At 46.5% G+C, this 14,366-nt stretch overlaps 1 protein-coding gene across 2 annotated transcripts in view; it reads left to right on the top strand.

The window, feature by feature from the left end:
- Nucleotides 1–14,366, top strand: part of bcar3 (BCAR3 adaptor protein, NSP family member) — a 60,131-nt gene that overhangs the window by 24,405 nt on the left and 21,360 nt on the right. For both annotated transcript variants that reach the window (XM_048977199.1, XM_048977200.1), the window contains one exon: nucleotides 6,540–6,579. In XM_048977199.1, coding sequence (XP_048833156.1) covers nucleotides 6,540–6,579 — 40 coding nt within the window. The remainder of the gene's footprint in view (nucleotides 1–6,539; nucleotides 6,580–14,366) is intronic.

Genomic DNA, 14,366 nt, shown 5'->3' with positions numbered 1-14,366 from the left:
AGGGGGTGCTGTTGATCACCTGGAGGTGGAAGGGATATTTTGAGGACCTCCTCAAGCCGGCCTCAGATACATCTACGTGCACTGCCTTTGAGACATCTGAGGGCACAGAGCCTGAAGGGACCGGAGTGAACTTGCCCATCACTGGGGCTGAGGTGGCCAGGGTGGTTAAAGAGCTACGTGGTGGCTGGGCCCCGGAGTTGGACGAGATTCACCCGGAGTACCTAAAGGCTCTGGATGTTGTGGGGCTGTCATGGCTGACATGCCTTCTCAACAGCGCGTGGAGGTCAGGGGCAGTACCGCTGGTTTGGCAGACCGGGGTGGTGGTTCCCTTATTTAAGAAAGGGGACCGGAGGATGTGTTCCAACTACAGGGGGATCACATTTCTCAGCTTTCCTGAGAAAGTCTATTCCGGGGTGCTGGAGAGGAGGGTGAGATCGATAGTAGAATCTCGGATTCAGGAGGAACAATGCGGTTTTCCTCCTGGCCGTGGAACACTGGACCAGCAATATATCCTTGCGAGGATATGGAGGGGGCCATGGAGTTTGCCCATCCAGTCTACATGTGATTGTAGACTTGGAAAAGGCTTACGACCGGGTTCCTCGAGGTGCCCTGTGGGGGGTGCTTCGGGAGTATGGGGTTCGGGGTCCACTATTGTGGGCGATTCGGTCCCTGTATGAAGGGAGCAGAGGTTTGGTCCGCATTGCCGGTAATAAGTCGGACGTGTTCCCAGTGCGGGTTGGGCTTCGCCAGGGCTACCCTTTGTCATCAGTCCTGTTTGTAATATTTATGGACAGGATGTCTAGGCGCAGCCAGGGTGTTGAGGGTGTCCAGTTTGGTGGCCTCAGGATTTCCTCACTGCTTTTTGCGGACGATGTTGTCCTGTTGGCTTCATCTGCTGGGGACCTCCAGCGAGCTCTGGGGTGGTTCACAGCCGAGTGCGAAGTGGCGGGATGATGATTAGCACCTGCAAGTCTGAGACCATGGTTCTCAGCCAGAAACAGGTGGATCAAAAGGAGCCAGTTGAGGTGGTTTGGACACCTGACATGGATGCCTCCTGGGCGGCTACCCGAAGAGGTTTTCAGTGCATGTCCTACAGGGAGGAGGCCCCAGAGCAGATCCGGGACACACTGGAGGGATTATATCTCTCGGTTCGCCTTGGAATGCCTTGGCATCCCCTCCGAAGAGCTGGTAGAGGTAGCTGGGGAGAGGGAGGTCTGGGTACCTCTCCTGAAGCTGCTACCCCCGCAACCCGAACCCCGGACAAGTGGAAGTTAATGGATGGATGGGTGGGTGGATGTATGGATGGATGGACTGTACCATATGATGAGGAAGCCTGAATTTAGGTCTTGTCTGTCTCAACTCAGAATAAACAAACAAAAAAATAAACTGATTTATTTTGGGAAATTTGCTCTTTATACAGTATGCGATGTTTAAATATGTAATTTGTGACACACCCCTCACCCACATCCTTGTCAGGTCATGTCCCACTCCATGAAAGATTACTAGTACTGGCAACCACAAATAACCGACTGCCTCAAGACATCAATGTCCTTTCGAAACCAACCCAGGATATTCAGCTCTCTCTTTAGAAGGGCAAAGTGTATCAATGTAAATTTTGAAAATAAAAATGATATGTGAGACGTCAGAGTAGAGAAGACAAAACAAACTTCAGGCTCTTGGGCGGAAAGGCCAAGTGGCTCTTTGCCTGCTGTGAACCTCAGGCAGATCCTTCAAACGGCACCTAGGCTTGTCTTCCTGGCACACTAACAAGGTCGGCGGAGATGTAATCACTGTCCGCTAGTCTGCACTGGCTCTGGTCTGCTTCATGCTTCATCCCGTCTCAACCAAGTCAGCCAGTGACATTGGCCAGATGCTATCTGGAGTGAATTGGATCCAGTCAAGCTCCAAGGCCTAAAACTGCACTCCATCGGCCCCATTTCTGCTTTGTGTCCTCCTGTTCAACCAGGCGTTCACCTGCAGTGCTGATCCTCAGTTCCATCTTAAAGCAGTAGCCTCAAACATCTTAATCTAAAATGCAACAACACTGAAGGAGGTCTTGGCTTTCAAAGCAAATCTGAAAAAACATTAATCAGTCTTAATCAATAATCACCAAAAGACCAAAGAATTAACGACCAAAAAACATAACATATTTATAAGTGCAATATATGAAGCGTTATTTTTTTATGATATATGTATGTTAATATTTTCATGTTAATTTACTACTTCACCTCTGTTAGCAGACAAAAGACTTTAAAGTATTTAATTTAAATAGAGATGTAGAGGTTTGTTTTGGTCGGTGTTACTTTGGTGCAGAACTGGCCTAGACAGAGACCCAAATATTAGCCCCCAAGCCGCGAGCAGAGATAAGACAGACTCTGAGAGTGTCGCTCTCCCGCCAGCCCTGTGGGCGCTGAGCATTAGACAGGAGCTGTGCGGCTGGACTCCGGCAGGCGTGCGAGGGCGAGCAGCATCAGGAGCACCTTCTCACTCATTTCTTTTTCCCAGTTATTGGCCATGTGACATTTAAAGGTTAGTGTTGATGGCGTTTTGTTCTGTATCCATCAAAGCAATGCCGCTGGTACCATGATGGTAATAATGGACCAAGGCCACAAAATAAATTTCCCCATATAGACTAACAGTGTTAGCAATGACCTCATACGAAACCTGGGTTTCTGTGACAACCGCCCCCCTCTCCGCACCCCCCGTCGGCTGCACATGGAGTGGTGCTGCCATTTAACAGCAGCAGAGACACCAGCACCTAGGCTCAGAGCGGGAGGCAGGCGGGAGGCATGGGGGGGTTCCAAGGGGGATCCCAAGGTGCGGTCGCTTCTTCAAGGATCTGATGGCACCTTCTGAAAAGGCAAGCTTTCGTATTTCAAATAGAGCGCAGCTCAGGTTTTCCTAGAAGCAGACAGAGGAAGCTAACAGTTCAGATATTGTTCAAAAGGCACTTTACCTGCTACCCCTGACAGGAGTTACAGCTTAAGATGGATACTTCTTCCCTTGCAGGTCGGATGCTGTGTTTAGTGTAAGATGTAGGTCCTTTGTTTACCTGGAGGAGAACATCGGAGTCTATAAAGTCTATTAGCAATTAGCGATGGGGTGCACAGCTAGGAGACTCTATTGATCATTTTCACTGCTCACTAGGCATAGTCTGAATGAAAAAAGGAGTCCCGTCCTGTTCATGTTCAACTAATTACTTTTAAAAAATTTTGTTAAACACACGCTGGTTTTCATTCTGGTGAAAAAAACAATTTTACATTTTATTTAAACATATGATTTATCCACCATTTGACAATTCATAGTGTAATTTGACTTTCTTCTTATTTAATTATTTTAGAAATATTTGGACGTTTCGCACATCCACTTAAAAGAAGAAAGTTTTTCACTTCTTAGTGGTAAAAATAGTAATTAACTGCCAAATACTGTGTAGATTATAGGATCATGTAATAAGTCTTGGACTCTTAATACTGGTAATATATATTGGTAATGCTTGTAATATATATTGGTAATACTGGTAATATATATTAGTAATACTGGTAATATATATTCTGTCACAGCTGCTACTGTGAGGTAATAGTTTGTGACGGTTCAGTCCAGCTTCCAGAACTAGTGGGTAAATGTTAGTTCGACAGAGAGAGAATCGATATGACATTTCTAACAATTTTAATCCTATTGAGGCTATTTGGTCTCTTTTCTTGAACTTGCCATCCGAGTTTTAAAGTCATACAAAGCTACTCCGAAGACACTGCATGTGTCTCACCCCCAGCTCTCTGGGCTACGATTGCTCTCTTTTTGGTCTAGCAGTACTGAACTCATCATTCTGTTTGTATACAGACTAGGCTTGCTGTAGAGAGGCAACAAAACTTTTCCCAGCAGAATCAAAGCTAAGGACAGAAAGTAGGTTAAATACTTTGGAAAGTGGGCTGTGCGGGGAAGTGAATGGCAGAGCTGGGCGTCCAAAACACTGCAAGCAAATAAGAGTGTTTGTGTGCGTTTCTCGCCGCCATAGCCGGATGTTTTCTGTGCCGTTTGCCAGCGCATATCCACTATCAGACGAGTGTCCGTGTTGGGAGCCACAACGTCAGGTGTTGACGGAACAACTCGCAGGGATTCTGATGTCAGGCTGTCCCTTTTTGGAGTGTTGTCTTAATGATATCGGAAATAATCACCAAAGACTCAAGGCCGGTGTGCTCTGGCACCTGACCTGTGTTTGCGGCAGATGTCTGCCGTCGATGACTGGCGAGCAGCCGGCCTTTATGACTAAGGGCCAGGTGCAGTTTCCCATATCTGCCTCCATGTTCGGAGCTTTGCGTAAACACAGCTACCAATGTGGCACTGAGGCCTCTAACAGCCCAGTGCTCACACAAGACGTCAGACGGCACCTCGGGCTGCAGGCAGCGCTTCACGCTTACGAGAAACGAGAGCAGGACCTCGCAGAAAGCGCCAGGCTCCAGATGCTTATCACCGGCAATTTCGTTGAGCTCTGCTTTACGTTTACATTTTTTAATTTACGTTTACACTTTTGTCCAAAGCGATAGCAAGCAGATCAGTTGTGATGGCGATAGGTCGTACATGTGCTTAATGAAATGCTGCCTCTTTACTGTTAAGAGAAACAGTAGTTTCCATGGAATCCAAGGCATGTCCTGATTATTTACTCATCCATCTTCCACATGCTTATCCTGAGCAGCTATGGGAGGCTTGGAGCCTATCCCAGATAACCCAGGGCAGAGGACGGGGGTACACCTTGGATGCCAGCCCATCACAGAACACATATACAACAGGAAAGTCAGAGATGCCAATTAGCCTAACTGCCTGCCTTTGGACTGTGGGAGGAAACCTGGATGATATGGGAAGAACGTGCAGACTCACACGGCGAAAAGACGGAATTCAAACACTCCGCCCTGAAGGTGTGAGGTAGCAGTGCCATATAAAATTTTGCTAGCGGAATATTTTAGAAAAATCCTGATTCCCGAAGAGCCATTCTGGACATGCATAGCTATCACCTGTTCTGGAGAGCGGCTCCCCCTGCTGCCAGAGCTATGCGATGACATGGGAGAGTGAGCCACAGTAAGACCCGATTACTGCTTTACTGTGAAAACTACACGTTTCAGAATCAGCGCCCGTTAAGAGGCTGTCTGAACACGCGGACGCATGGCTGCGCGCAGGTTATCATTCACAGCCCGCTGCCTCCCAGTGCTGATCATCAGGTCAGGCAGTGAGGGGTGGTAAGAGCCAGTGGTCAGGCACGATACCAGTTTATTTTCTGCAGCACAATACAGTGGTTGCCTGGCGCAAATACAAGCAGAAAGAAAAGCTCTTTTGTTTGGCGAACCCTTCATTACGTTCTGTGGGAAATGTCCATTTGTGCATAAAAGGCACAAAACAGGAAGACATTAAACAGGATATTTTAAATCACAAGGGCTCTTTTTCAGGTTGAACCTGGCGATGGGGTCAGGAAGAACCTCGTCCCAAACCCTCGCATGGGGCCTTGCAGCGACACACATCATAAAACCTGTTTTTTTTTTTTTTTGGAGTGGTGTGACTTCAATGAGGAACCACTATGAACTTTAATTCGCTGGGGCTGTTACGCCCAGCCACCCACCCTGAGGAAAATAAAGGCAGGTTTTTGTGTAAGAGGAGATGAAAGAATCATAAGATTTGAGCCGGAAGTTTCTAGATGAAAGCTGAACGTGTCCTGTGCGGGTGACTGGAGCAGACTGCTGCAACACAGGACCTGCATTGCATGCTGGGAGACTGACCGGGCGCCCTGTCGTCCTGAGGCTTCACCCACCTGTTTTCTGACAATATAATTACTGAGAGAAAAGAACAGGATGCTATTAGTAGGGCATGTAGGTAAATTTGCCTTAGGGACATTTACACTCTATCCATTAGTCGAAGTTAATTCTGATTTATGCAAACATAAACTGTTTACTGACATTTCGTGGCTGTTTTATTCTGTTTGTTCTTTGATTGTTTTTGACCCCCCAGCCTTGGGGGACATGTTGTGTAAGAAACTTTGGATTAATATTTCTGATCACTATTTCAGTATATGGGACATGAATTCTAACCCTCCGTGTTTTGTTAAAGAGGAGCTTCATGTAAAGAAGAGGAACAGGAAGCTAAAGTAAACAGGCTTTTCATTCAGACCAATAGTAGTTATCTTTGTCGGTGTTATGATCTTTAATGGGTCTGCTTCCTTTCATCCAATGAAAAGGTTTTTTTATTCACCAGATAAGTTGCCATTTTAGAACCTTTTAGAAAGTGTTTTTTTTTTTGAGAGGGAACAGAAATCACAAGGTCTGACTGAGCCCCTCTCTCTTATACGGTTGGCGAGGGGCAGATTTGCAGTTTCCTGCTGAGTGAGAGATTGTACGGCTGTGCGAATTAGCACTTGTGGACTGTAAACAGGAGGACGCGTACCTGCGAGGGGCAGTCCTCAGCCTCCCAGTGTCGCAGTGCACGTCAGGAGGGACACACACACTCCCGCAATGCCTCTGGACCCCAGCACCTAAGGAAACCTTCTCTCTCCCCTACAGGGACTGGCAGAGCCGGGACCCCACCATGGACTACGTCAAGGTAAGATGGATCCATTTCCATCGCTCAGTGGGGGCAATATTCAGGCAGCCCTGTGCTTCTACATAACGCCTGACAAAAATCCTTTCTTTGTGCTTTTGTGCCATAAAACAAGTTGCGTAATGATAATATCATCATAGCATCAGATTTTTTTTTAACATCTAGAATAGGGATGTAGGAAAAAGGTTCAAAATGGTGGCATTTTTCATCTCTCAGGTTGTTTGGTTGCCTAAAAGCTTCTATTGTAATTCACTTAGAAATACTAATGAAGCACATTCATCCTATAGCAGCATTTTCATCCTGTAAGGTGGAGACCTATTGTTACAGACATGTAGACACATGTCCGCTATACAATCGGACGTTGCCCACACACATTGTGTGGTGTTTCGTGTAAGATGATGTTTTGAGGCTCTATGCACAGCCTAGTAAACATGACTGGAAATACTCTACTTGCTATTGTATTATAGGCTGAATTACTACCTAGATGGATGGTTTATACAGGTAATAAATCAAGTGTAATGAACAGAAAACACTTTAAGTGCACTTTCAGAATGGTATAGCTTTAGTTAATCCTCTTTCCTTTAATTAAAGCATCATTTACATCAACTTCTGTGGTTAGAAAAGGAGGCTTTTACAGAACGAAAAGATTATTTAAAGAAGTAATTATTCAGACGGGGCTAGTAGCTGTTAGCTCCGTTTATGTTGCCGCAGTAGCAGACAAAGCAGGGGGCAGGAATGTGATTGTGATCACTTTTATTCAGGACCGTTTTCTCTTGAGAAGACCTGCTAGGTGATCTCAGATTACATTACAGAGCCTTTTTGGGAACGCAGAACAACCATCTAAGTCATAATCAGATGATTCCAAGATGCTAAGAATAAGAAATATCTTTTGTCTGACATTATGAGCATTCATTGTTGGTTCTGAATATTCATGCTTTTAGCTACTGTTCTTTTCTGAATGACATTACAGGTCTTGTTATTAACCTGTTATGTTGATCATGGACACAAAGCATATGCTTGTAGATACACACACATTTGTATTCATATCATTGTGGGGACCGTTCATTCATTTCTATGGGAAAAAACTCTAATCTTAGCAATGACAACCTTAACCCCCTACCCAGCCCTGACCTTAACCACAAGTTACCAAACAAAATACAAAACTTTTGGCATTTTTAGTTTTATGATTGCAATGCAAGATTTTGTAATTTTTTTATTTAGAAAACTGAGTTTCCCCTTGTGGGGACTGAAGAAATACCCCCACAATGCCAAAATGAATTTTTATTACATTGTGGGGACAATATGACTGTTCTGCATAGAAACACAGACAAAGACGCTGATTGCTTGACCGCGGTGCACGGCTGCAGAGGTGATACAACTAATTGCTTGCTATTGCTGATCACTGGAAGTTTCTCAAACGATAGGCGGTGCAAATATACCAGGTGGGGTATGCTATTTCCCCGCGACCCAGTAGGATAAGCGGTTTGGAAAATGGATGGATAGATGGATGGTATGCTATTTGTTATTTATTTTCTTATTGATGGAAGGAATGAAGGAAGGAATCACTATAAGACGACTCGAACTGCGGCATCGTTTCCCCAGACAAAATGGGCCAGTCTTGGGTATAAAACTCCCGGGCTGAAAATGAGTCTCACTATATGCCTGGCATGAAACAGCAATGCAGATTCCCATGCACTGTCCGCGTCTCACGGCTTCAGTCCGAAGCCCACCGCTTGATTTGTGCCGGCCTAAATTTGAGCACTGCCCCAGCTCTGCCTGATTTGCGAGCGCTGAGTGGCAACGTTGTGCCCCGTCGCTGGGCCGTGACCTCTCCCAGCCATCTGAGATGCCAGCAGCTGCTCGCTCTCCTCAGTCTGCCTCTCCTTTCAACCTAGTGTGAAAAGCAAACCTTGACAGTGCTTGGTAACCTCACGGGAAGGGCAGCAAACAAACAGGCAGCCAGAGGGCGTCGTAAGGTGAGCCATGTGCTGTAACTCACTGGAGCCCTAGTCACCCGGCTAGCTGCCTCTTCACAGAAGGGGCTGTGAGTTTCCTGTATTCTACAAATAAAACTTGACTGGCTTCAGCTTAGCAGATAGAAAAAACAGCTTTAACAACAGGCTTCTGCTTCACAATCGGCAGCAGACTTTCACACCTCCAAAGTTCAGCATTAAATCAATGTTCTTGCATGTGGTCTGGGGTTTCTCTTGGACAGCTGGGTGTCATATGTGACAGACCTGTACCAGGTCAGCCAACCAGTGGCCAGGATAAGCTGGACCTGCAAGCTGAATTTTCTAGAACAGGGCAAGTAGGGTAATTTGTATGGGTGTGAGAGAAATAGGAGCATGTCGATGTATTCTACATCAAGGCTCCTGACATCTGCTGGAAGCAGTCCCTTATCTGAGCGCGGCGTCAGTCTAAAGCTTGGAGTACTCACAAAGGCCGACTTAACTGCACGTTATGGAAATTGACAGGTGGCCCCAGTGTTGAGTATAACCTTCTCCTAGCTGATGAGAGACTGATTAGAGATGAGAGGAAATTATGTTTGAGGCTTCAAGTTGTAAAAGCACTGCTGACGGAGTTTTGTGAGCATAGTCCTGGTGATTATCCCTGTGAGTGTCGTCTGGGTTATTGCCTGTGTATGCAGATTTCATGCTTTGTGTTTTTAAGGACCGATCCTGTGATATTCTACTTATCTTGAGTATAAAGTGCGTATGTTAAACAAACGTTACGCAAGTCACCTTGGAATGAAAAGACAAGAATGGACACTTTTCACGACAAAAGATAAATGATCTGCCAAAATGTCTGCATTTTGCATAAAACGGTGATTGCCGAGGGAAAGTGTCGGCTCTCAGATTACTATTGTCCTGTCTTCTAACCGAAATACAGCGAATACAAGGTGAGGCCACGCACTCTGTTCAGGGCCACCAAGACTGACCACAGTGCCACAGAGGAGAAGAATGATGGCTTTTGGTTCAGTCGGCAGAAGGCAAAATCCACAGGGCGCTTGCAGGGGCCACGTTCGGCCGCAACGTTTAGTCAACATCCGAGAGAGTGGCGAGGGAACATGAGGTGGCTTGAGACAAACGTTGACAGCAGCAAGCGATTCAATATTGCTGCCTGTTTGTGTATCATTCTTCACCCAAAGGTGACAGTACAATAGCCCTCAAAAGCATTTCTCCATGCAAAATTCATGAGTCCATAACATCACATTCAAATAGGCCTGTTTCTCTTCATAGCACTGAAATTACTGAGCAGCTAAAATGACTTTTTAGATGCAGGTAGAAGAATGTATCCGAGGAGACAAAACATCAAGACATTGATGTTCTGAAGCTGTTTCCTGAGGCCTGGAGATGTGGGATTAAAGAGTGTGCTGGTCAGGATAAGGTCAGCATCGGTCACGTTCGTAGAGCTGACGACTGAGGGGATAAAGCCTCCCGCTGTTGCCCACACGCGAACACTGAGGCTATAATCTGGCTCAGAATCAACGAGGCAGGACCGTCGCGTGTGAAATGATCATTGCTTTTTTGAAAATTAGAAGCAAGCATTATCATCAAAGAAGATCTTCCAGGCGGGAGACTGGAAATGGCTCGAGGAAGCTTTAGCGCCTAAAAATACGATTCTGGAACAGGGTGGGACCCCCAAGGGAAATGTTACTGTACAGAGCTGAAAAACGACAGAATCGTGCATCCCGTTTTATGAAGGCGTTCCGGCACTGATTGTATTTAATTGAATTGCATGCATGCAAAGCACAGGGCATGCCTGCGGTCTTGTACTCCCATAAAACAAAAAAATGAAAAAAATAAAACTGCGTAGGTCAGATTCACTGTCCCAAGAATGTATGCAGAAACACAAACCCAGTGTGTGATCTGCCGCTCTCTGGACCAGCGCCAAACGATGTCCCGAGACGAACCGGGCTTTAGCAAAGCTACCTGGCGAAATGCGTACTGGTTTCCATGACGTTGTGGGTAGTTGGGTGTGCAAAAGCTAATTTATATGCTTATCTGTAAATAAACACGGCCTGTGAGAAAAGCTTTGGCAGGGAAAATGACATTTTTCTTACTTTTTTTTTTTTTTACTTTAAAATGTGTTTGATCTCATCAAGGGAATTACAAATGGCTGTAATTCTTGTTTAGCATCAGATCTTCCATTGTCTAACATGTGCTGTTCTTTTCCTGCACATGGCACAGATCGAGCTGGATCGATGGTATGCAGTGAGCCCCCTGTGCAGTGAGCCCCCTGTGCAGTGAGCGTTAGCTTGTCATGAAAGAGCCCCAGGAAACAATGGCTCTCTGTCTGGCCTATGGGGTTTACAGCCCTCTCTGAACCCAAATAATAATGGAGCCTTTGGCCATCAGTGCGGCCCATTCTGCTGGAGCAGGAACGCGCCTCCTTTGTGACCGGTAGACTGTGGACAGACGCAGAGGGATCTGAGACAGTCTCTGTCAGTAGAAGGCTGTCCCAGGGACCATTAGACACCTCTATGCAAGTCTCAGTCCTGTCGGTCGAGTTACTTCTCACAATACAATGAGTCTTCCTCCAGAACCGGGCTTCCGTAAACTCAACACATCTGTTTCTCTCCCTGCTAAAGCTTCATGTGTTTGCCTTGGGGAAATGACACACTTTGGGTCATGTGTCAGAGGTGGGACACCAGCATTCAGATAAATAGATGGGTAAATTTGTACTGTAATTACGCTCATCATACGGCATGAGAAGCCAACCAGTTGGGGTCTTATGACTTATGAGGCTATAAAACTGGCAGTGGCAGGTGCTTCTCAGGACAAACGGTGCCCATTTTCAATTCAGCGCTTCAAGCCATGTTCTTCCCGGCTTTGATCTATTCAATCTGCAGGCATCTCTCTCAAACTGCCCAGTAAAATTACAAAAAAAAAAGGAAAAACAACAAAACCTGACGGAAAGAGGGACAGCGCCTTCTAGTGGTGTGAAGTGGACTTTTCATGAAAGCAGAAAGCTTAGGAGAATCTGACATTTCCCGAGATCTAATGTGTTTCATCCACCAAAACTCAGTATGCTGCTTACTCTTATTAGGTGCAAACTGATCAACTTTTAATCATGTGAAACAGTGAAATAAATCTGCAGAATAAGATTTTCAATCCTGCCTCCTTCTTCAGGCACAACATCCACACCACGCAGATCCACAGACCACCGGCAAAGATACAATGATACATCATTAATTCTAAAGGGAAATTGCAAAAAAGTCAAGAGTGGGGTTCAAATCCACTACCTTAGCATTATTAATGCTACAGCTGAGCTAGCAGGTCATGGATGCAATGGGTAATATGAATGTGATATGAAAGTTCTACCTTATAAGGCAGAGAGGTGAATGTGGCTTAGAGTGGGTCCTAGAGGACAGATTTACATCTTTGGTGATGCTTGTGGACCTTCTGAGTGCAGAGCAGGTGTGGGTACCGCTAAGTGTCATTATTACACAGTGCTCAACTCTGTGAACTGAGTAGCTTGATTCGGTGAACGCTGTTGCTGTTTTCACTAGACAAAGTCGTGACATTGCTCAGGCCTTTGCGTCGCCTCTCTGAAAGGGCCGATGGAGTGGCGATACCCTGCGAATCCCTGAAGCCTCTCACTACCTTCGCCTCTAGCGGGATCCCCTTTCCCAGGCTAGTTGTGTACATTTGATTTACTTCCAGGCGGCTGCCGCTTTATTGAGCGCAATTAAGTTGTTTAGCAGATTTCCCTTGAGACAACATTCCTTCATTTTAGGAGGGTGCACCAGCCGGCCCAACGTCTGTATTTACACATTATGAGCCTTCCAAAGGAAACGGGAGGCTCACGGCACACTGTAAATAACCCCATGCAAACCTCTGGCTGGTTGCAGGCACACCCATCCCAGCGGGCTTGCTTATAACCACAGCTGCAAACTCATCTTCATGTTCTGATTTAACATGAGTAGAGATTCAGAGGCAGACAGCAACTTTGAAAGGGGAAACTTGTGGATCCAGGCGCTGGCCTCAGGCACCACGGGCTGCACTTTGAAGGCTCCAGCGAGGCCCCACTCTCGCTCCAAGCTGCCTGAGCCCCCTCTGGGTGTGGCACCCCCCCGCCCCATATCTGACTCTGCAGGCTCTTCATATTCACCCTCAATGAGCAAGCAAGCTCCACTCCTTTCTCATCATCTTGCCACGTTCTTCTGCACATCACTGCCCGTCTTTCTAGTTCTCATCGTAAATCTGCTGTAATTCTCAGTTTAATTGCTCTGAACCAAACTCTGATTTCCAGCCTCTGAACAAGCTGTGGGCTCCTGCGTACGACTATTGGATTCAGTCAGACATATGAGATACATTTGTACACAATGCAAACTAATTGCGGTCATTCCATCTTTGTCCCATTAATTAGCCTTGTCAGCCTGTTCATAACATGCATCGTGGAGAGCGCATCGCTGCAAGAGAGAACATGCCACTGTTTTGGATAGCTGATGGATATTTATCACCTATCAGCTGTGGGAGAGGTTCAGCTAAACGTGAGAGTGATATATCTCACAGGGCTGATGACAGCCCAGACAGGCTTTCCGTAAGGTGCTAACGCAGCACTCTGCCAAGATGCTCTACATATGTCCTCCATCCCGAGGAAGGACGACACCAATTACAAGTTAAGCGTTCGGCAATGTCAGGACTCGTCAGCCTCCGCTGAGCCCTGGGGAGGCGACACTGAGGGGTGCATCGCCTTGGACATGCTAAGACCTACCAATGGGTGTCCCTCACAAAAAATTAATGAAGGCAGAGTCGCCAAAGTCTGCCCGTGAGATCTCCTCCTAGTATACTCAAAAAGGGAGTTCCTATTCAACGTAAATGTTCCATGAACCCGGCTTTTCAAACACTGGCTCCCGATTAGGATGCCGGAACCTTCTGGCACAGGCGTCTAATCAGGTGACTCCCAGCAGGTCATTCTGAGCAGCCGAGCCGCTGTGCTGTGCTGTGCTCGGTTTAATCCGTCTCTGTCAGTGTGCTGGCAGCTTCCCACTGTGCATCACAGTCTGCTCGCATCATTAATGTGGGTGTCAGAGAACACCACACTCCCAGAGTCACTTTCAGGCACCATAAATGTCTCTTTTAATGTTTTTGGAGCAAAGGAATCCCCTAAACTTGTGTTAATAGCAGGCAAAAAGATACCTAGTGGCCAAAGATTAGAGACACAACAGTTTTGAAGGACTGAATAGATCGAATTGTTGAAATGAAACATTTACAGTATGGGCTGCCATTTGTTCTCTATCACTAGTCAGTAACACAAACTGGAGTGATGCAATATCGTCTAGAGTGTTTTCTCTCACACCCCCTTCCACAATCTGCTGACTGAAGCATAACTGCATTAGCACTGAGAGACTGTCCCTAATGAATTGCAGCTCGTTAAGGACTCACACTAACGAAAGCTATGCCTCCCCCAGCAGACAGACTCTGTCCTCACTCCTGTTACGCAGAGGAATCTGGATTGTGACTCTCTCCACGGGGCCACGGTTGCTTACAGATAGTTATTCACACACAGAGCTGCTCCCAACATCTGATAAAAGGAAAATATAAGCATCCTTCATGCCTCCTAGATTCCTGGTTGAGGTGCGACCAGCGGACACCTTGAGGTTCATTCAGAATGCCCCCCCTGAAATTGTGCTCTGGCTGCCGGCTGTGTTACTCACGGTAGCCCCCTGCACACACTGGCCACGTTACGTATGGTAGCCCCTTGCATACACCGGCCACGTTACATACGATAGCCCCCTGCACATGCCGGCCGCGTTACATACGATAGCCCCCTGCACACGCCGG

Source organism: Brienomyrus brachyistius, chromosome 15, assembly GCF_023856365.1.
Source record: "Brienomyrus brachyistius isolate T26 chromosome 15, BBRACH_0.4, whole genome shotgun sequence".
In the NCBI taxonomy this organism is placed as follows: Eukaryota; Metazoa; Chordata; class Actinopteri; order Osteoglossiformes; family Mormyridae; genus Brienomyrus; species Brienomyrus brachyistius.
The sequence above is the reverse complement of the archived record's forward strand: the minus strand, read 5'-3'. Positions and strand labels throughout refer to the sequence as shown.